The sequence below is a fragment of the Bicyclus anynana genome, chromosome 14 (assembly GCF_947172395.1).
Source record: "Bicyclus anynana chromosome 14, ilBicAnyn1.1, whole genome shotgun sequence".
Classification (NCBI taxonomy): Eukaryota; Metazoa; Arthropoda; class Insecta; order Lepidoptera; family Nymphalidae; genus Bicyclus; species Bicyclus anynana.
The window spans coordinates 16402052-16425309 of NC_069096.1; the positions used below are offsets into that span (position 1 = coordinate 16402052).

At 38.8% G+C, this 23258-nt stretch overlaps 1 protein-coding gene across 1 annotated transcript in view; it reads right to left on the bottom strand.

Annotated features, from left to right (window-relative positions):
• LOC112047710 (metabotropic glutamate receptor 2-like) overlaps window positions 1-23258 on the bottom strand; it is a 211920-nt gene that overhangs the window by 54777 nt on the left and 133885 nt on the right. The window contains exons 7-9 of the mRNA XM_052885408.1: window positions 17540-17684; window positions 5223-5474; window positions 4435-4609 (exon numbers count right to left, since the gene is read on the bottom strand). Of these exons, the coding sequence (XP_052741368.1) occupies window positions 4435-4609; window positions 5223-5474; window positions 17540-17684 (572 nt within the window). The remainder of the gene's footprint in view (window positions 1-4434; window positions 4610-5222; window positions 5475-17539; window positions 17685-23258) is intronic.

A 23258-nucleotide genomic window follows, 5' to 3' on the forward strand; every position in this document is an offset into this window, starting at 1 on the left:
GACGTCTGGATCTCGCGGCGCGTGCTCGGCTAGTTTGAAGGTGCCGAGCTACTGGATCTTCTATCTTGATCTTGGAGAGTTCACCAGTGTGTCCATGTTTCGGATAACATCCGAGTGGTTCGGTTCTGATGGGTTCGTTGAGTTGAGCGGATCGCGCTCCCCTCGTGTAGCGCTGCATATTGTCTGGAATTGATTGTCGCGCCTCTGTTCTGGTCTTGCTCTTGATCACGGGGACATCGGTGCTACATCCACGGTTCGGATAGCTTCTGAGTGGTTCGGGTCTGAGAGGTTCGTTGAGCTGAGTGGATCGAGCTCCCCTCGTATTGTTACGACGTGGAAGCTGACGGCGTTGCATGTGCCAGGTTCTGAAGACGTCCGTGACTTCTGCGGATACATGCACTCGCCATAGGTTCTGCAATGCGTTCTTTTCTTTTATGACGCTAGAATGGCTCAGCAGTCCTAGCTGGCCAAAGGTAATCACACTTTGATTTCCTCTTTTGTTTGGTGCTCGGTTCTTCGTGTACTGTTGACTTTTGGTTCGATCTGGCGATGCATCGAATACAGTGGTATCATGAGCGGGCATCTGCAGCAGTTCTTGGGTCTGCTCTGAGCAATGTGGTTCAGTTCCCAAAGGTGTCGGCGTTGGTTCATCACGTTCACGACGTTGAGTGAGTTCATCAGGAATCGACAAAACTCGAGAGCTGTTCGAGCTCCGAACAGGCAGCAGTTCTTGCTCGTTCCGTACAGGTTCGTTCTGATCAGTGGATCTAGTGGAGGTTTCAGCATCGCTAGACGGTCCGGCGACACGCGCAGGAGAAAAATGGGAGGACCACTCCCCTCGTGCAGTATCTGCCTTGCGTGGTGAAGCCTCTGTTCGAAGGCTTCTGTCTGCTGGTATTTCCGAGCCTCGTGCAATTTGGAGTCTGGCAAGGTCAGCCTCGACCTTTCTGATTTCTGCTTCTAACTCCATTTGTTGCTGCTCAAATTCAATTTGCAGCTTCCGCTTCTTGATAGCAGCAAGTCGTACTGCCGCCTCATATTCGGCCTGCTTTATGTGCAAGGTCGTGCTTGCAGAGGTTCTCAGCGTGCTTGTTGATCGCGTCGGTGATTGCAGACGCGCTTGTTCGTGGCGAGATGGTACGAACGTAGACACGAAAGACTCCACACATCGAATCTGTACATGACGAGCTGGGTTCGGCGCACGAGGGTTCGGATCTTGCAACGCAATGGCCTCGCCATGTTCATCTTCGATTTGTGTGTCTTCAGCCATAGTTCGCACCATCTTGACGTGTTCGTATGTTGTGTGTTCGGGTATTGTGTGTTCGGTTCGTGAGAGTTCGGTTCTTGTGTGTTCGGTTCGTGAGAGTTCGGTTCTTGAGTGTTCGGTTCTTGTGTGTTCGGGTCTTGAGTGTTCGGTTCTTGAGTGTTCGGTTCTTGAGTGTTCGGTTCTTGAGTGTTCTGTTCTTGAGTGTTCTGTTCTTGAGTTCGTTTCTTCAGTGTTCAATTCTTCAATGTTTGTTTCTTGAGTTCTTCAGAGTTCAGAGATCCGTTTCGATGGATCTAAAGTTGTTGGGGTGTTCTTGTTCGGTTCTTGATTCAGAGATCCTGCTCGATGGACCAAAGATATTAGGGAGTTCTTGTTCGGTTCTTGATTCAGAGATCCTGCTCGATGGACCAAAGATGTTGGGGAGGGATTAATCATAATAAATTAAAAACCCTCCGTCGATTTAGTGGACTGTATATTCATGTTCTGGGATCTTTACAATGGTTCGGGGGTTAGGGGTTCTTGGTTCAGGATATTCAGGGTTTCTTGGATCTTGAGGTTCGTGGTTCGTGGTTCGTGGTTCTTGGTTCCGGATCTTGTAGACTTCACACTCTTAGGTTCAGGGTTCTTGATCGGTTCACTGTTCGAGCGGAAGTGATTTTTCATCACTGGGGGCTCGATTTATATACAATTCCCCCGTCCGGCACTGCGGTCAGTTAGACCGAACGGGAGAGGGGCGGTCGCGGGGGCTGAGAGACGTACGGGGAGCGGGGGCGTCAGCGGTCGACCAATCAGCGTTAGTCACCACTGACGCCGCACGGGGAATGTAGCTCCTGTCCGTAACAATGAATATTCATACAGTTTTAGCTTCCTTACATTAAATGTGACATTTTTTAATAAGTGAACTATAAACATGACATAATAAAAAGGGCTCTTGCCACCATAAATATTCATGCGCTAATCGAGCCGTTAGGAATCAGTCGGGATGATGGTAAGAGACCTGATGGATTGACGCTGGTTCCCTGGGAAATGGGGCGGGCCCTAATGTGGGACGCTACATGCGTCGACACATTAGCACCGTGTCATATCAGGGAGACAGAATCAAGACCGGGAGCCGCAGCAGAAAAAGCTGAAACCGGTAAGTGGCTCAAGTATGCCTCTCTGACAGAGAGTTACATATTTGTACCTTTTGCCGTGGAGACCCTTGGGCCATGGAGTCGCAGTGCCAAAAAATTTTTCCGTACTATTTCACCGCGGCTTGTTGCCTCGACTGGTGACAGAAGGGCTGGCTCATTTTTTGCGCAAAGGATCAGCCTGGCTGTCCAGCGCGGAAATGCAGCTAACGATCATTAAGTGCCTACAACGTCATTAATTCGTACCATTTAGTATGGGGCGTTTTTCAGGGATCCGCGGCAGCGCCGCAAATCCTTTAAATCCCTGTAGCTCCGAAAGTGATGATCGCAGATACCTTGTTACTTTTACAAAATTAGCATACTCTTAATTTATATACAATTTGAAAAACTGTCATCATCCCTATTCAATAAATATGGCGTGTAGTTAAGTATGTTGTTTGATATCTTTTAAGATTACCGCGTAGCTAATGGCGATTGGGGATATCACTTCTAATGACTCCTTATATTTTGCCAAGCACAACATACAAAAACAAGCAGGTGCCCCGCGGTTTTATTCACGTAGTTCCCTTTCCCGTAAAATATTTATTAATAATCTGCTGTAAAAAAATAATTAAAAATCGGTTTAGTGGATCCAGATAACCCCCGAAACCCCCAAATTCACAAACTTATAATATTGGTTTAATAAAGAACTGAGTTTCAATAAAAATCTTAAAGGCACTTCTCTTTTCTAAGATAACATGAATTTGTTGTTATAGTAAAGTAGTGTAATAAATATTCTAATATAAATTTTATCATAAAAGCTTTTACGATAGTCTATTATTATACTCGGGGTAGAAATCTCTTAAGATTAACGCTAAGGATATGGAAGCCCAAGGGTAACGTCTACAACTCTAAAGGGTCTTTAAAGCCCCAACATGTTTATGTCGTTACTACTACTGTCTCACTATGAGGGTGAAGTGTTTTTTTTTAATAATCGACTGACCAAATAGCCTACATGATGGCAAATGTAGGGACCAAGGACCATAAACAGCATTACTTCACAGAGCATGCTACAACAAAGTGCACTGCCAGCCTGTATTCAGGTTTTAAGTTTCATGTGTCTGCAATGAAATTGGAAATAAAGCCATTTAGACCAGAACACAGCAATCTTTGGCAACAGAAATAAGCACTGTGGTTGTACTTCTCCAAGTCAGCTCTGTTACGAAAAGTTTTACTACTATAAATAAAACTGAGCGTCTTAGTATCTTTTTTAGTCCGTTTTTCATGCATCGTATTGTCGATACCGCAAATAAGATGTTTACAATTTCATAACTCGCGAAAACTAAAACTCAATCACTATACAAGGGCATGGGATTATTCCGGAACACGATTGAATCCAACTTAGTTTGACTTGATGTTATTGTTAGTAACTACGACATCTAAGCTACTTTAGTATCTTACCAAATTTAATTGGGAGACCAACACGTACAAAGAAGGTGAGTAATTTACATGTCACGAAAAAGTTCTTAACCCTATTACCCTACCGGGGCTACAAGTCCCGGTTTTTTTAATGCAATAGACTCGCCTTGACTACAAATTAAGCCTGATGGTAGCATTAATGCGGTCTAAGTTGGAGCGCGCTTACCTAGAAGATGCCATTCAATCTTCAAGATTGAATGGCATCTTCTAGGTAAGCGCGTAAGGAATTAGATTCAATCTTGCTTTGAAGGTGTTCGAATTATAAGTGTCAGGAAACGCAGATGCCGGAAGGGCATTCCAAATCTTTGCTGTACGAACTAGAAATGTTGATGCAAATCATTTCGTTCGAGTTGACTGGACATCCACAATGTATGGATGCCATTATTCACGACGTCCTGCTGTTCTGTGGTAGAAAGGAAAAGGAGGAACTAGATGGTGAAGTTCCTGAGTACACTTACCAAAGTATAACCGGTCTCTGCCATACGATGGACCCGACACACACGTACGGTAAATCCATGAAACGTTATTTGTCCCTTGTAAAGTGCGTGGTAGCTGTAACCCTACACTCGATACACTTACCTGATAGCGTAAGCGAAGGCCATGACCGCGTCGGACACGAACTGCAGCTGGCCCTCGAACTCCGTGTTGTTGTCGGCGAGCCGCTCCACGCCGGAGCACGCGCGCTTGTAGTGCCCGTTGTACGGCGTGCGCGGGCTGCCGGGGTAGCGGCACTGGAAGTGGTCTTCCCAGAACTCTGTGGGGAAATATTGCCTTTAGACTGTATATGTGTAAGGGCCGGTTGATCACTACCTTCTGTTTAGTTTAGGATAGTCTAACCTTAAGTTTCGTCACTTTTTACTTTACGTCATCTGCAAAGACAAAATTTGTGAATAGGGCATCCGACACTTTATGGTGGTGAAACTGGCTATAAGTATTTTTATACAATAGAACCTGACTGGATTATACAGAAGAAAATTGGAAGAAATATGCTTTATACTTGGATAATTGAGGATCTTTAAAACCTACTACTTGCCTAAGTCACCATGTTCTCCCATGGTTCTACACGGTGTGTGTTGACTTTGGCAAGTAGTCAACACATGGCCTGGCAAACTTTTCTAAAATTAAAAACTATGGTTAACCCCATGTTTATTGCAGCTTAAATGCAGGGCACGTCAGCTTTTCCAACAATTTGTACCTGATTTCAAGCTCAGTTTTACGTATTGAACGTTTGATGTGGGTCTCCTGGACGTTAACCTCGTAGGGATGCCTTTACATCTCACTGTTCTATGCTAGAAGGTAGAAGCATATTGTGGAGTTCCTGAGAATTCTCAAAGTATATCCGACAAACATACGACATTGTAACGTACCAACAAACCAAGGGTTCCTCGTATTGTTCTTCACGTTAAGCCCCAGGAAGTACTCCTTGAAGCCCCGGACGTCGTTGGCCTGCGGCTGCACGCTGATGGTGCCCTCCACGGCGCGCTCGTTGCCGTCCGACACCAGAGCCCTGGCGCTCCAGCCGTCCGACCCCACCCAGCTGAAGGCGCCCGTCGCGTTGAGCCGCTCCACCGCACGCATCACTCCCGCCACCTCTTGGTCGGATCCGAAGATTATGGCTCCTGAGAAATAATATACGCTGAATATATTTATTAATCGACTTCAAAAAAAGCAGAAGGTTCTCAATTCGTCGCGTAAGTCTTTTTTTAATGTTTGTTACCTCATAACTTCGTAATTTATTAACCAGTTATAAAAATTATTTTTTCTTGAGGCTAACCATTTTGTCTGTGAGATAATTTTCTGTCTTTCAAGAAATAGTTCAGCAGCAGAATGATGATAAAAGAAAGATGATTTCAAAGCCGAAGTCAAAAGTTATCAATTCATTTATTTCAATTAGGATAGTGCTATGCCCATGACTCGGAGAGCACGTTCAACCGTCGGTCGCAGACATTTAATTAACGTCTGATAATGGTTCCGGTTTTTCACCAACGGTTAAGACGGACTCAAATCCTAGGTTCGATCCGTATCAGCCAAACCGAAATCGTGTCCTAGCATAGGCTTTTCGCTTAGTAGAAAGGGGACAACTCCTAAAAAGTTCAGCAGAGAGAGAGAGAGTATTGGAATATACAAATTATACCTACAGACAAATATACAATTTCTCAATCGTACGAAACAAAATTGGCAAAAGCGATTATTTTTCACAAAACATCAACTAAATTCGACGCAAAATGAATTATGGTGATCCTGCAAACGACATTACTCCCGAGGGTGAAATATGATTGAGAGGAGAGAACGGAGGGCCGGAGAGAGGCCTGGCAACACCTGCGGGTATTAAATGATCGAGTTTAAAAGTTCCCCACCTGGCGTACAGGGGGCGCTATTGGTGGAGCGATATTCATATTTTTATTACATCTGTTGGTTCAGTGACTTGGTATTCGGTGAAGGATCCGTTTATAGTCCAGGATCCGGGTAATTTTTTTTCAATTGACTAGCGGACGTCCACAACTTCGTCTTTAGACCTTCTTAACCCGAACCTGTCGCAAACTGCATTACTAACTAAAAACTCGCTCCCTGCCTTCATCTTTGTAGGTCAAGCGGTTTTCGATATATCGCGATGAGTGACCTTTTAAACAATATTTAGTTGCTGCAAGCTGAATTTCCGTGAGTAGTTTCATCTCGATGAATATTTTATGTCTTTTATTATTCATTATTGCTATACCTACTGTAGCTAGATACTTACTACTGCTTAATTAATAGTTATTTCAAATTACAAATTAAAAATTAATTTATTTTAAGTAGGTTTGATTACCAATATTTTAAATTCTCATGTTTGTCTGTTTGTAGTGACTAGTGTCCACAACGTCTACCACCGTCTGGAAGGGAAAATCCTGTCTGCAATAAACCCTAGTTCTTATAAAAAAAAAAATTTAAAACCAACATTGTCCTAAAATTGAATTGGACCATACCCTATTCCTACCAGAATTAAGATATTTTGTAAATAAAAACGTTGAAAAAATCAAGATATTCACGGAAAATAAGCGTGACAGAAACCAACGTTAAAATGTTCCCCCGGTTCTTAGACTATTAATAATATACGAGATAGATCGATCTATCTTCGTGTTGGTATAACGACTACAGATTGGTTGTCCTATCACAACACGATTTGAATCTCTATCAAAATATTCAATCTTGATTCAATGTTATTATAATGATAGCTTGTTATTTTTATTCTATTTAATGTAAATTAACTTGAACGCTAAATGGCATTCATTATACGAGTCACAGAACAGAGTTAACACTTTTAGCAATTACATATAAAGGATTTTATTTAAAGTGAATTTATTAGTTAAATTTAATAAATATTTTAATTTGGACTTCACTTCACATCAGGTGAGATAGCAGTCAAGGGCTAACTTGAAAAAAAGGATAATCTCTAAAATTAATCTTAAAATATATTTTATGTTTTTAAGTGAAACTTGCAATTTTGTTTGTATTGAATTCTATTGTATTTTTAGAAATAATTAGCTGGCCACTGTCTACCACCAGATTAGAATTAAGTTAATTAAGAAAAGGAAAAATATAAAATAGTAATACTAAATTGAACTTTGGAAAGGAGAAGTCCAAAATTAGGTTCAGTTTTGGAACACTTTCAGAACGATACACAATTGATAAATGTACCATAGATCTTATATTTTTTTACTAACAGATATATTAGCTTATAGAACAATAGATTACAGGCTCTTGAAAAAAAATTACCCGTGAAATGAACCAACATGAATAACGCTGAACGCTTCTTCTTTGTCAATTGACAATTTTCCTAAAGATGACAAAAAGTGTCAAATTAATGTCAAATAAAAAACTTTCAGTTTGACACAGATAATAATGCAATGAATTTGATGTCAAACAGAGCCGATCATGTTGAGCAAATGCATTTTTAACAAGTAATTTAGCTGATTTTGCAAACGTCCATTTCTCTGAAAATTGGTCCCATGAGATCACCTTCTATGTTCTATTATATATTATTATTATATATATTTATATATATTATTATATATTTATATATATTATTATATATTTATGGCCAAATTTCAGCTTTGTATCGTTTGATTTTTTTTTGGCCCGAGGTTTCTCTTTTCTATTGAAACCAACTGTGCCAAAAAGGTAGTTTTATAAATAAGAAACACCTATCTTTTATACTTAGTTATATACTGTGGATGATGGAAATTATTTTTGTATCCGAAACATATAATGTTCGTATTAACTTATCCCGGAGATAAGAGCTGGTGTGCCGATTTATGGAAATGCTAATTTCCTGGTGTACCGATTTACCGGTGTACGGATATCGCAGTGTACCGATTTCCTGGTGGCTACCCCGGTGTCGGTAGTGTCGCCGCACACGTAAGCCACGCCACAACAAAAGCCGCAACCTAATGCTAAAAGTGATGTTATGTGGCGTGCGTCAAATCCATATAAAATGTATGTCTGTATTGTTATTCAATATTTTGTTATTAATTTTATTTTATAAAAATTGTGTAGGTAAATTTATTAATTTAATTATTATATTTTATTTTTATGACATTTTGATATGCAATTACTTTTATATTGGACATTTAAAATATAATATCTGAACATAGGTACCTTCACAATTTAATGTTTAATTTAATTTAATTGCTATTGACTTTCTTTTTTTTTTTTAGATTTTATTTGTGTCTTTATAAATTGTTGTACGCCAGAAATGGTCAAATGCATAATTATCTCTACAAATACATGATCAAGAATATGAAAACTTAGGAGTCTCAATAGCTAATTAGTAAAGGGGCCGGACTCCGTCACACCACCCAGAGGTCGTGGTTCAATCCCGCTCACTGGACTGTTGTTGTACCCACTGCTAACAAAAATAAAAATATAAAACAGAGTGTGCTACACGACTGAACTTAGCTCTCTCTAACGTCCGTTCACATCGCCCGATTACACTTTGCGTAACGCATTCACCAGCTTACTCCGTGCGAAAATAACGGACGTTTTGTGGCTGTGGCGTGTGTGCCGTGTGCGGGGACACTTAGTAAGCACCCGCGCGCAGCCACTCGAGCTAACCGGCAATCATCGCCTATTGACGGCAGCCGCGAGACGCGATTCAATCTGTGACCACTTCAGCGGCAAATTGTCTGCAGCTGCCCTTCGGAGATAACCACTTGCCGGCTTGTGTGTCGAGGCCGGGTACCAGTAGCTATGTTTTGCTAAACTAGGGCGGCTTAGGGCTATCTCATGGGAGAATGAATGAATGAATGAATGATGAATGATATGAATGAATGAATGAATGAATGATATTTTATTTATGAAAATGTAGGTTTAACATGATGATACATTTATAAAATTGAGCCTTTATACATTTTACCATAACTGGTGTATGAATTATCTTAAATAATTAAATACATTTGAACGAAAAAATAAAACTAAATTAATACAATGTCACAATTACAAAATAATAAGTTACAAAATGTCCATGTCCATAAAATAATCTTGAATGTCATAATACATAAACATGAGATAAAAGTAACTACTTGGATTTTTTTTTCGTGTATTTCTCTTATTGAATAATTACGATTTTTAGACGTACATGTACGTAATGGTTGTTTGAACTGCAGTTTTTATGAAATTTAGTATTTTAGTTTTTGTTAACTAAAATACTTTAAAAATATCTATATTAAATTTCATGTGTTTATGTTACCTGAATATATAGAGTTATTGAAGTCGAAAGGGACCCTAAATCTTTCATGTTTGGTTCATACTGACTGGTGTGCTCTCCAATTTTGCTTATCAGCCATATACATATATATATACACTGCCGCGTATTGCGCACTGTTATCTGAAAACGCCTAAACCGAACAGAACTTGTAGCTCATGGAAAGTATGAAATTTTTGTTGGCTATTTTTGCCAGTATTTTTTTTTGTATCGTCACATTTTTTACGAGGGTAATTGTTTGTAATTTAAAAGTTGCCGCAGCTGGCTGTAGCCGCGCGTCCTCGGCAATTTATGGCTGCCCGATATTGCTCCTACGGTCTCTTCGTAACCGACTATGTAACCAGCCTTATATGAAGCCATATTCAACCCATATTCAGTTCACTGCTGAGCTCGAGTCTCCTCTCAGAATGAGAGGAGTTAGGCCAATAGTCCACCACGCTGGCCCAATGCGGATTGGAAGACTTCACACACGCAGAGAATTAAGGTAATTCTCTGGTATGCAGGTTTCCTCAGGATGTTTTCCTTCACCGATTGAGACATGTGATATTTAATTTCTTAAAATGCACACAACTGAAAAGTTGGAGGTGCATGCCCCGGACCGGATTCCAACCCACACCCTCCGGAATCGGAGGCAGAGGTTATATCCACTGGGCTATCACGGCTCTCTTATATGAAGACTGCTTTTGAATAGCTTAATCTCGATCTAATATAAGATTTATTTAAGTTTTCTCTGCAATTAATGATTAACGTATTCAAGCACCCAAATATGCCGTCCAGCCCCAATGAAAACCTTCAACGGACTATTTCACTCCGAAACCGGAGCACCCTGAGTATGTTAAATCTGCTGTAAAATTGTGAACATAGTAAAGTTATAAATATAAAGTTATAGGCTTTTTTATGCTTACAAGTTAACCCTTGACTATAATCTCACCTGATGATAAATGATGATGCAATCTAGGATGGAAGCCAGACCTAGACCAATTAGGAAAACCTCAATCGGCCCAGCCGGGGATCGAACCCAGGACCTCCGTCTTGTACCGCACTAAATATATAGGCCGTCAAAATATATAGCAAAAACGGCATTCACAACTTTGATTTTTTTAACAGCTTAACATAATATTAACTTTAACTTGGTACCACCACTAGTTCCCAATAAAAAAATAATATACCGAAGGACAACTAAGTGATAGGGAATCCTAACATGCAATGGCATAACATAAAATTGAAAATTTTGAAAAACCCCAGAATATCATGAAGTTATTAATTACAATCTCGATCAAGTCATCAATATTCTCTTTCAGTACGCTTTCATTTGAGACTCGAGTATATTTGCAGACATTCGCTTATTCTTTCCCACTTTCACCCCTCAACTTTTGAACGGCTCAATTGATTTTCATCAAACATGTCTAAGAAAACTCGCTCGTCACATTTAATACAAAAAAAAATCTAAATTGAAATCGCCTAATCCGCTCGGGAGCTATGGTGCCACAGGCAGACTGACAGACAGACAGCCACGTCAAACTTATAACACCCCTCCTTTTTCGTCGGGGGTTAAAAATTAGGTCAAACTTGATGGGATTTTACCTATCTCAGGAGTTTTTATAGACATCTTTCGACACTTAAACTCCCGGCTATTATGGACAGGTACCATAATACATTGATACCGAAGATACGCAAGTGAATAAAATTAAAGTCCAATGAAAGTCACAAAGAGGTTTTAATTAATCTTAAAAGATTCGACCTACACATACTTAATTAACTAACATCCCAAACTAAATAAAAGCTTGTATTAATCAATTTTCATTTGCTACGTAGTGACATGAATGAAGTGGAGTCTCACTTAATAAAGATTTTCCACGATTTCCGCCGACGTGGAACTAAATACCCGAGCTTTTCCAATAAAGAAGCGTGCTCTAAGTTTTTGTCCCATGTCAATTTTATGACACACGGAAAAAGGATCTTTGTTATAAAAGTGGGTGCAACTTTTAGTTTGGTTACATGGAATTCAATGTTCTGTTTAGAAGTTTTCGTCTTCCATCAGTAACAATAATATATACAGCCTCGATGGTCCAGTGGTTAGCTTATGTGGCTTCAGATCATGAGATTCTGTGTCCTATATAAAACTATGCTGCCGTGACAGCCCAGTGAATATGACCTCTGCCTCCGATTCCGGTGGGCGTTACTTCGAATTCGGCCCGGGGCATGCACCTCCAACTTTTCAGTTGTGTGCATTTTAAGAAATTAAATATCACGTGTCTCAAACGCTGAAGGAAAACATCATGAGGAAACCTGCATACCAGATAATTTTCTTTATTCTCTGCGTGTGTGACGTCTGCCATTCCGCATTTAACCAGCGTGGTGGGCTATTAGCCTAACCCTTCTCATTCTGAGAAGAGTTTCGAGCTCAGCAGTGAGCCAGATATGGGTTGATAATGATGATCATGACGATAAAAATATAAACGGGATAGAAACTAAGCGTTTCTTTCTTACAATACATTTTCAGTTAAAGTTCTCAGTCTGGGGTTGGGAAGTTGGTGGTATTACACCCCTAAGTCTTGTAATCGTAGTTAACCGTCGGCCCCAATCACTAACATTAACATCTGAGGCCGCCAAAGAGTTTAACATTAAAGTTCGGTTTGGCATTGCAGATGCATGGCGGTTCTAAGCCCAATATCGCCTCACAATTAAGAAAGGAACGATCGCAAAAATAGGATGATAATAATGAAATCTTCTTCATTATACTACCTAAAGTTTCATCGCTACGTCTATTTCAACCTTTTACATAAAAATCGGTTAAAGGCAACCTATTAGGAGCGACGCGTCGAGCCGTGCGATCATCGCTTACACTGTAAGATGAGCAGCGATTCAATTTTCGTCACCAGTTTAGCGAGAAATGGCGCCGCAGCTGCCTGGATGTGATAACAATCCACTAAATTTACTCCAAGGGCACGCGTTATCAGACCTTGAGTCTTTGCCTGAAGCGATTTTAGAAATCTCCACGGGTTCTCATTACCTTTTTGTATCAGTAAGACTATTTATTAAAAGCTTGGTGACTTAGTTACCAGACCTTGAGTTAGCGCTTTTAGACATCTCGGGTTCCGACTGTTTACTGTTTACATAGACTAAAAGGTAAGTTAGTCTAGTTTGACACACTACTCTAAAAGGTGATATAATTAATAAAGCAGGGGAAATAAATATGAAAATAAAAACGTAAAACAATAACGTATTTATATTTAAAACTCCGAAAATTTGCCAATTTGTTTGTTAATATAGGTGACTGCTGCAGCCCCGTTCCCGTTCCCGTGGGAATAGATTATGACACTCATAAATAACTTGGCTTTCTATTGGTAAAAAAATTAAAAATCGGTTTAGTAGATTACTCCCTACAACTTTGCCTCAAGTATTAGTAAAGATATATAATACGAGTATTTCATTATTTTACCTCTGCACTCGTACAAACGTCTTTTATATTATAGTCCAGACTAAGATCTGGAATACCTTTCCAAGCTAAGCCTCAGTAAAGAATCAGGATAGATCTCTCTTTACTTCAAACAAGATCTTCTTTAAAATAAAATGAATAGAAATTTTCTAAGCAAGCGCGTTCCATCTAAGGCCACGTCTACAACATCAGATGAAAGCGCTCTACGATATCGCTGTCAGCTTTATATTGAGTTTTCCTTCAGGATAAACTTCATGAAATTCCAATACATTTTACCATTGATAAAATTATCTATATCACACAGCTTTCGTTATAGAGCTAAGCCTGCAAAATCCATTTAATTTATCCAACAATTACGTAGTGTTTGAATAACAATCGGCACCAAATCAAAGGTTCAGTCCGACGGCCGAATCCGAAGATTTACGGCAAATCGCAGCTAATCCAGTTTTAATTGGAAACCAGCCGATCGCTGTGTATCGTTTTCAAATGGAAATAATATTAAACTGTAATTTCGCTGAGATAAAGATCGCCCCGTCCGCGTCCGACGGTCAGCGAGCGCTGTAATCTTTGGCTTGTGATTGTAATTTAGTATTATCTATCTTATTGTACGACGTACGTATAATAAGACACTTAAGACGAAAGTCTTTTGAAGACGTGAATATATGTCGCCGTGGAGACACCACAACCACACCCTTGTCATAAGTCCTGTGACTTGCTCGATGTGCTTCCTCTACCACAACTACCAGGGAAAAATAGTAAAATTAAGAGTAGGCTATTGTGTAAGCGGTTAGTGAGGTTAAGCATTAGCGTACGTATTGTAACTGGCAGAGCCGATGACCAAGGTAAGGTCAGCGGTTCTGTCCATATTTTTATTAATGACTCTTTTTTACGACATATATAAGGCAATCGTTAAAGTCAAACTACACTTTCACCTTATTGCCTTTCGCCTCGCTGTCATCCAGGCGTCGTTTTGTCAATAGCCAGTCGTCAACCCATATATTTAGTAGAGTTGTGCTTCTCAACAGAGAGGTCCTGGGTTTAATATTTTTCTAAACTGACTCAGGTTTGGACTGGTGGTAGGTTTCGGCCGAAGCTGCAACCCTACGGGCAAAGTCGTACCGCCCAGAGATTTAGCGTTTTGGTAACGATGCCGCGTAGAAATCTATACTAATATTATAAAGCTGAAGAGTTTGTTTGTTTGTTTAATTGATAGCCCTAATCTCAGGAACTACAAAAAAAATTCTTGATTTAAAAATTCTTTCAGTGTAGATAGCCCATTTATCGAGGAAGGCTATAAGCTATAAATTATCCCCGTATTCCTACGGGAACGAGAACCACGCGGGTGAAACCGCCCGGCGTCAGCTAGTCGTTAGATGTATGGGTAGAATCAACTTATACATCTTCTCAAGTATGTTGTAAGTAAGCCCGCTTTCATCAAGAGCAGTCAAGAGTTTTGTCATAGAATAAAAAAAAATAGCGGCTTAGCAGAACGTCGACTTGTTCACAGCTAGATTGAGGGCTGAGAGATACCAGTTCAGTCTATTGGACGAAGAGACGTTCTCTAGATATGGAGAGACCTACTCGCAAACTCGACAAGTCGTAGCCGCTCGAACTACAAGTTGATCACGCACCACACTACGGTTCAGAAAGCTTGTCTTGAGGCGAGGCGATAGCGATATGATTTCTATTATTGTGCGTGGAGTTTAATAAGTTAAAAGGACAGCCGTTGAGCCGTTGGTGATAATCGCTTTCTAAACTTTCAAGTATACTATGATTGATTAACCAATACATTTTTTTAATACTTTGGACATTGAGTCGACACTTAAGTGAACACTATCAAATCAAATCGAATCACAGGAATTGATACAATTTATAAAACGAGTATCTAAGAAATTTTCATTTTCTTGAGATGTACTTATACCTTAATTGAGATTGAATTAAGTAATACATCTTAATCCTGAGATACAACGTTACCTTCACTCATGTCTCGTCTAACATTTTCAATTACAAGGTTACAATTAATGGCGGCCTCTCACCCCAATTCACTTGACGCGGCGAACACGTTTGCTAAATAAGATTTATTCACGTCTGCCCGCGTAGACTTAGAGCCTGCTGCAGCCACATCTGCGTCATTTATAAGTCGTTGCTAGTTACCACCCAACCGGCAAAGACGTACCGCCAAGCGATTTAGCGTTACGGTACGTCGTCGGAAAATACACACTCCTTTCGGTTTCTATACGGTATGTCGTATAGAAACCGAAAGGAGTGTGGATTTTCATCCTTCTCCTCAAAAGTTAGCCCGCTTTCATCTGCACGCATGCATGCATCATCACTTACCATCAGGTGAGAGTATAGTCGAGGGCTAATTTGTAAAGAATTAAAAAAAAAATAAAAAAGATGAATGTTTATCAGCCCTTTGGCCCAGTAAAGCCCAAAGGCAAGAATGGTGAATAACTCTGAAATTTGGTGGACTTTGTGAGATGGCGGCTTTCTTAGGTAACTAAAATACATTCAATAGTGTACCTAACTTAATTATTTTTATAATTTACCTATGATTAGCGATTGCCCGCACGCGTGAAATTCTGTTTTTTACAAATCCCGCGGGAACAATGTATTACATGATAAAAAGTAGCCTATATGTATATTGCTTCCCATTATAATCGGTTAAGCCGTTTCGGAGATTAACAAACAAATAACAAAAAACGGAAAAACAGAAAGACAGACAAAAAAATATGTATATAAAAAAATACTGTTATTACCTGGGTGATTGAGGAGCAAAACCTTAGAAATCTCTCAAAACCATCATGATACGATAGTACTAATCCTATAGTGGTCTACTAAAACAGAATAAAATAACAGAGATCTGGTCGTCGCAAACACCTAGACCAAAGCCTTTGATATAGGAGTCGCGAGTGTTGCTGACGTCACCGCACTAGGAGCCAATAAACGCGGCCAGAAGCGATATCATTATGTCTTGAACAGGGCTCTTTGGTTTCGTTGATTTGTTTGGCGAAATGTTGAATACCTTACAACCTCTGTGTTCTAATTCATATTTATATTAAATATACTAGAGTGAGCTTGTTAATTACGCTTTCACAGCTAAACTACTTAACCGATTTTAACTTTTTTTATCCATGGACGTCTACATTGACGTCGAGTAACATTAGCTTTATTTATTTTCCGTTTTCCTTTGGAAACAGAGAGTACGCGGATCATCTACTATTAATTTCATTATATTACGAAGGATCGAGTATGTAGAGCTATTTACTCATAACGTAGTTCATTTAAAGCCTTTTGACGGCCTCCGTGGCGCAGTGTTATGCGCGGTGGATTTACAAGACGGAGGTCCTGGGTTCGATCCCCGGCTGGGCATATTGAGATTTTCTTAATTTGTTCAGGTCTAGCTGGTGGGAGGCTTCGGCCATGGCTAGTTACCACCCTACCGGCAAAGACGTACCGCCAAGCGATTTAGCGTTCCGGTACGATGCCGTGTAGAAACCAAAAAGGTGTGTGGATTTTTATCCTCCTCCTAACAAGTTAGCCCGCTTCCATCTTAGACTGCATCATCACTTACCATCAGGTGAGATTGTAGTCAAGGGCTAACTTGTAAAGAATAAAAAAAAAAAAAAAAGCAGCAATTGGTGGTGTTACACCCTCGTGCTTCTGAAAGCAGTCGTTTATTATGATTATCATTAAAATCTATTTTAAGCTTAAAGGGAGTGTTAATATGTCTGTTAATAAAGTTTAAATTGTGTTTCAGAACTCGATTCAGCGAAATGTTGGCATTCGTATTTGGTTATTTCATCATTTCACGACAATTACTGTTCCGCTGCGTAATGTAGAGTGGAGGAGCGACCGGCCCGCCCTGGAGCACGCCGCGGCAGATTGCCTCTTTTTATTACGATATTAAAACGAACTGTTCCATTCCGCGGGGCCAGATAGTACTGATGGTTGTAATTATACACGTTCGACGTCGATACAAATGATTTACTCTCATTTAAGAGCAATTGCATTATCTCGTATAAGTTGGAGGTTGTTTGCCAAAACTCGTAGCATGGATGCCAACACAGAATATCTTTTTAAACTATTTATGTCATTGTTATAAATAGTACTCTTTTGTTAAAAAAAATAACTTTATAGTATAATTATTTTAAAGACCCATTTGAGAACGATTCATTGGACACTCCTCTCCTACTTTTCGAAAAAGACGTAATTTATTACACACAATTTATTAGGGAAACTATTCCAGGTAATGAGAATTCGAAAGATTTTTGTTGAGTTTCTTGCCGGTTCTTCTCAGCGGAACCTGCCTTCTGAACCGGTGGCAGAGTCAATAGTCAAAAGGTTTCAAAAGTTCTTGTAAACTAAGCCTACTTGAAATAAATGAATTTTGATTTTGAAGTTACTTTCCGTTTTCATCATTAGATGATATTATTAAAATTGGTTACATGGAGACAGCGGCGTCTACATCTTCTAGTTAAATATAAACCTCAAGTGTCCCTTACCCCTCGCCCTGGGTTTGGTGAGCAGCTTCTGCACGATCTCGTCGTAGGCGGCCTCCGTGGCCACGCCCGAGTCCTTCACCAACTTCTCCTTCACGGCGATGCAGATCCCGTGCCGCGCTAGCAGCGCTTCCAACTCTTCAAATGCCTGTGATACAACACAATGAAGTCTAGTATCAGTCAGGCATATCTCACTACATATACTTATACACATACTAACCTATTCAAATAAACATCAAATCAATTGAGAAATGTCATCTACCGACTGAATGATATCCATTCGTAGGTACCCGATGACATGTGTGACATAGCATCTCAATTTCGTATATGTCAACTAGTATACGTCAAAGATAGTGAATTATTAATTAGCCTGCTGGTCTAAAGGGTATGGTTGCAATTGCAGGGGTGAGAGCGGTGGCACACGATTGCGGCGTCGCATCGCAAACATTTCACCGTATCAAAGTTGCGCGTCCGGTGCGGCGCCGGGGCACATCGTGTGACATGCCACAGATATCTGTATGTAAGACGACGCAGCGACACCGCACCGGCGCCGCACCATCGCCGCAACGCATCGTGTGCCCCCGCTCTAAATCTACCTGTTCACTAAAGCTGAGCGAGGGAGTGTAGCGGAGAAACGGACTAATGCGGAGCGGAAGTTGCAGACTACTAATTTAATTCATTTTACCCCGCTCCGCTTACAGGTTTCATGTGAATTTTTAAACTAGCTCGCAAGTCCTTGTCCACTTAAGGGGAGCGGAGATTTTGTGCAATCCTATTGTTTAATATTTCTCCGTTTCTTGGCTCCGCTGCCTCGCTCCAGTTCGGTGGACTGGCAGCCTTAGACTTAACACCTACGCCTTATAGTAATGGACACAGGGTAGCACTTTATAGGACGTGTTCCTTCCTTGATCTGTTATGTTTGACAATAATTTGAAAATAATTTGTTAACCATTAACTCATAAAATAACTTGAAGTTTGCCTAATTGAAATAAATAAACTTGACTTTGAATAAAATTGACTGACAAAATATGTATTAAAGCACCTTTCAGACGCTAGTATTTTTAGGTATATCTTAACAAAAACGAACACGAATATTTAATTTTTGGAGAGTCTAAAGGCTCATATATTCAAGCACTGAAATGAAAACGTAATAAAAGTGGATATAAACGCGTGTGGAGGTACAAAATACAGCTATGGAATGGAACGCCGCGAGTCCTTTAATTATAAGCTTTTAGTTACGGCTAAAACGTTACTGTCAACCATTTCCCGTAAACCTAAGCTTTCGGTCAGGAATAGTGACAACTGTACTAATAATAGCTTTTACCCTCAAAAGTTATATTCGCAGTTCTAAATTCGAAATTCGATTTAACTTTAACCGAGTTCGAACTTACTGCGATACAAACTATGGAAAAATAAAATGAATTTTCCAAGTCTTTTAAATATACATTACTACTGTTGATAGAAGACGAAACAAATTCTTTCATGCTAAACAATCACAAATTCTTTCATGACAACTCGTCACGTTCTATTCCAAGTGACATTACAAACAGAAATGTCACGACGTGAAAATAACGTAGGGAGTAACATGAAGGGAGACGGAATAAAAAATGACATACAATATTTTACGTCTTGACGTGACCTCGTAAAGGGAAGTCGGCAGTACACTGACAACTGTTGACAGCTACTGACGGCATTAGTGACTTGATTCGATCGTTGCCTAAAGCCGGATACACATTAGTGTTGTGATGCATTAAAAGGACAGTGGGCGTTTCATAGATACTCTTGACTAATAGCCTCAATAGCTCAACGGTAAGAGCGATCGGACTCATCACCGAGGGGTGGTGGTTCGATCCCAACTTCGTTGGTCTATTGTCGTACCCACTCCTAATACAGTACTTCCCGACTCGATGAAGGGGATATGAATATTGTTCATATTTAAATATTTATGGCAAATATTCCTTTTTTTAAATCTATATTGTCAAAGGGGCGTTTAATATTCTAATCTTCTTTAATTTTACATTCTTTTTGAAACAAAGTTTTCTTATGCGTTCTACAGTAGTAGTAAATAATATTTTTTAATGCTTAGAACATTTTAAATACTAACTAACCAAGGAATAAGTATGAAAGCGGTATAAATAACTAAATAAATTACATTTCCATTCATATCACAAAATTCCATTCAACGGAATCAAATATAGCGCTGTATTCTTGTATAAGCACCGAACTTTTTATATCTTTTCAAAATTGTATTGCAAGTTTATTTCGAATGAAGACTTCACGTTGTATTCAGGAAATGGTTCAAACAGAAATGGTAAGAGTGAGCCAACAAATACAGTGTTCAGTAACTCACACGGCCGCGGTGGAACGTGCTTGTATGAAAAATATATTTTCCGTATGAAAAGGCTTGCGGCGTGCTCTGCGAAATAGATATTATGCAAATAGTATGGGTAAAGGCGTACTCACACTGAGGCGAACGTAACGCAAGTTTGTATCTTCTATTTTCAGAAGACAGTTTGGTTTTTGTATGAAACTGAAGAAGCGTTAGCAAAGTAGAAACATTTACATAAATTGCGTATCACGTCTACGACTGGTTGCTAATTTTTCATTTATTTATTAGGTATTTTACTTGCTTTTGAAACCCATCTGTGATGGAGACACCACGGTCTGTTTCTTACTACACATTTAAATAATATTCAAGTAAATGTAAAATGTGAAACTATAAAATCTACTGTAACTAAACATCAATAACATATCTCATATTTATCACACGAAGTAAATATTGTACAATCAATCAAATCAATCTGCGTCATTTCTTTTTGGGGTCCCGAACGTACATACGTACAAAAACGGAACCTTTATAGATTATAAAATCATTCCCGTGTCTGCCTGTTTGTCTGTGATAGTCTATTTTTAAAACAGGCTCGTGCTTGACCATGATCTCACTTGATGCTAAGTGTAAATGTGGCCGAATGTATGTACCGTTTACCTAAAAGATAATTCATTTTTATATTGAACTTATAATTAATTATACGTAGGTAGGTTGTTGTATGCCAGAAATAAATAAAGACGTCTAACCATCTCACAAATTATTAAATACCTACATCTATCAATATTGGTTCCGTTGCGGTTTGCAGATAAGTGTGATACAACCTTACCTAACACCCACTATACACTTGAGAATCCCTATCTACATATTCATGCAAATGTAACTTTTATAATCCAACGCTTAAGGTCGATAATGGAGCAACTGTAGAAAGAACAGCTGTGCCAAAACCTAGAAAGTTGCGGTTCATATAGCTGCCGTTTACATAAAACTTTAACACGAATGTGTTAATTTGGCGCTTTGAAGCGCTATCCATTTCATGATGTGAAAGTGTTTTATAGTAATAATATTCCCCGTGTGAAAGCTTTTTAACTGTATGCAAAAGATTCACCCGAGAATTCAAAAAAAAAAACGTTACACGTAATACATATTCCGTTAATTAAATACAATAAAGTCCTGAAAATGTGAACATGGTTAGGGTTTGGAACAATTTCAAGGTAGTTTAAACATTATAAAACTTTAAAGTTAAATCAGACACGAAGAGATTCGTAGAAAAAAGTTTTCTACGTAGTTTAGTGAGTCGTGAAGCTGAAGTTGCAATGAACTGCGCACACAGTTCGAAGAGCTGATGGACGTTGAGGTCCCATGGTGCCGACCATGGTCGACCCCCAAAGGGATGGACCGAAGACATCAACCGGGTTATAGCGTGCCGTTGGATGCTGTGTGACCATGACCATGGTGTGTGGAAGTCTATAGAATAAGCCTATGTTAGCTTGTCAAAAATGCATGCTATATTTTGGAAGAATTTAGTTATGTTTTCTATGTGTTGTGTTTTGAAATCCAGATAGGGTTTAAAATTGTTAGTAGATATCTCAATGAATTCAAAAGTTTGTATAAAATAATATTATCATACATTCCTATTTTAATATTATGTATTTTGAAAAGATTAATATATTCTAGTTTATTATTTTTATTGTGAATACTAAATATTTGACTATTGGCAATTATAACGAAATGTCAATTGCGTATTATAGTTTTCCTTCGTAAAAAACGCGGGTACTTATGCAGTGGATCATTCACTTTTGAGCGAATCACGAGTTAAGTCGTTAGTGGAAGAAAACAATTTGTAAACCAACATTTCTTGAAAAGAGCTTCTGTAGAGTTCCTTATTGATTCTTCTCTGCAATGTCTGCTTTTCCGAATTGAAAATAGTATCATCATTAATAGAAAGTATATAACGTAACATTCAAGAACTTTTATTAACCGAATCCTAACAACGCTTATAAAATCCAGCATTGAACGTCCACTGTTGGTTTTTTCCACAAATTGATGATATTATAGTATAAAGTATTTTATATCAACAAGATTAAATGCTAATTGTGTAATCAAATGTGCTAGTCAAATTGAATGATCGGACTAAATCCAATTGATACAATCATTTAATGACCTCAATATCGTGACAAAAGCTATTTTGAAATAATCTGAACCCAAATCCACACGAACATGTATAAGCATGCCGGATGCGGATGCATAACGATCATGTTCTGCTCATCGGGACGTTCCGCACATGTTGATTTCGTTCGAAATTCGACTGGGTCTTAATTGCCGAACCACTCGCTTGGAATGCCAAACAAATATGCACGCTGATGTATGCTATACCTCCCATTTAATAATAGGCTGAGAGCTGGCGTACTGTGTACTAGCACTTGAGTATGTTTAACTAAAATAAAATTTAACAATCTAAATTATATTTTTGCGCAAAGGATCGGCCTGGCTGTCCAGCGCGGAAATGCAGCCAGTATTCTTGCCACCATTCCACGTGTACATGATTTGTATAGTTATTAGGATGAGTTAGCTTAAGTTCCTTATTGTATTCTTTCTCAATAAAAAAATAATAATAATATATTGAACTAGAATTAATATTTTGATTGTAACCACAATAAAGATATCATCAAACGAAAAAACTTGGGCCCAAGTAGAAATAGAAATGATTACACAACTCAAAATTGGCCATAAATTTTAGGACAATTATGGAGAATTTTCAAAGAAACCTTTGAAATTTATTATTTGCCTAATAAGTTAAATTACTTGTAACGGACGGGCAATAATTCGTATCCATTTGACATAAAGTTCATAGCATTATCTGTGTCTAACTGACAGGCGACAGCTTTAATAATGGATTTGACAGTAACCTGAAACATCTAATCAAATTAAGTTAATAATGATATTTGACAATGACATCTCATCCATTGATTGAATTTGACATCAATAGCCTTTTGCAATAACAACTGACAATCAGTGAAATACACTACGATCATTTCTCATTCATTCATTAATTTTGTATTGTTCTGAAAAGTGGCCCTAATTTTAGACGCCTCTTTTAATTTACTTGTACATATTATAACATATTTTATTTATTTAATAGGTTTATTTACAATCACTTACACATTGAATATTTTTCATTATAATTTATAGTTGACGAAATGCAAACGGTTTGTCTGATTATAAGTAGAAAATAATAAATTTTAATATTTGAACGTCGTCTTACAAGACCAGTCTTCAAAATACCGTTTTACCTTGTATGTGCATGGTTACTCAATAAAACGTTTATACATATATACATTTTATATTGGGACATAAAACCCGCTAGCTCTCATACTATACTATGTACTCAGAACA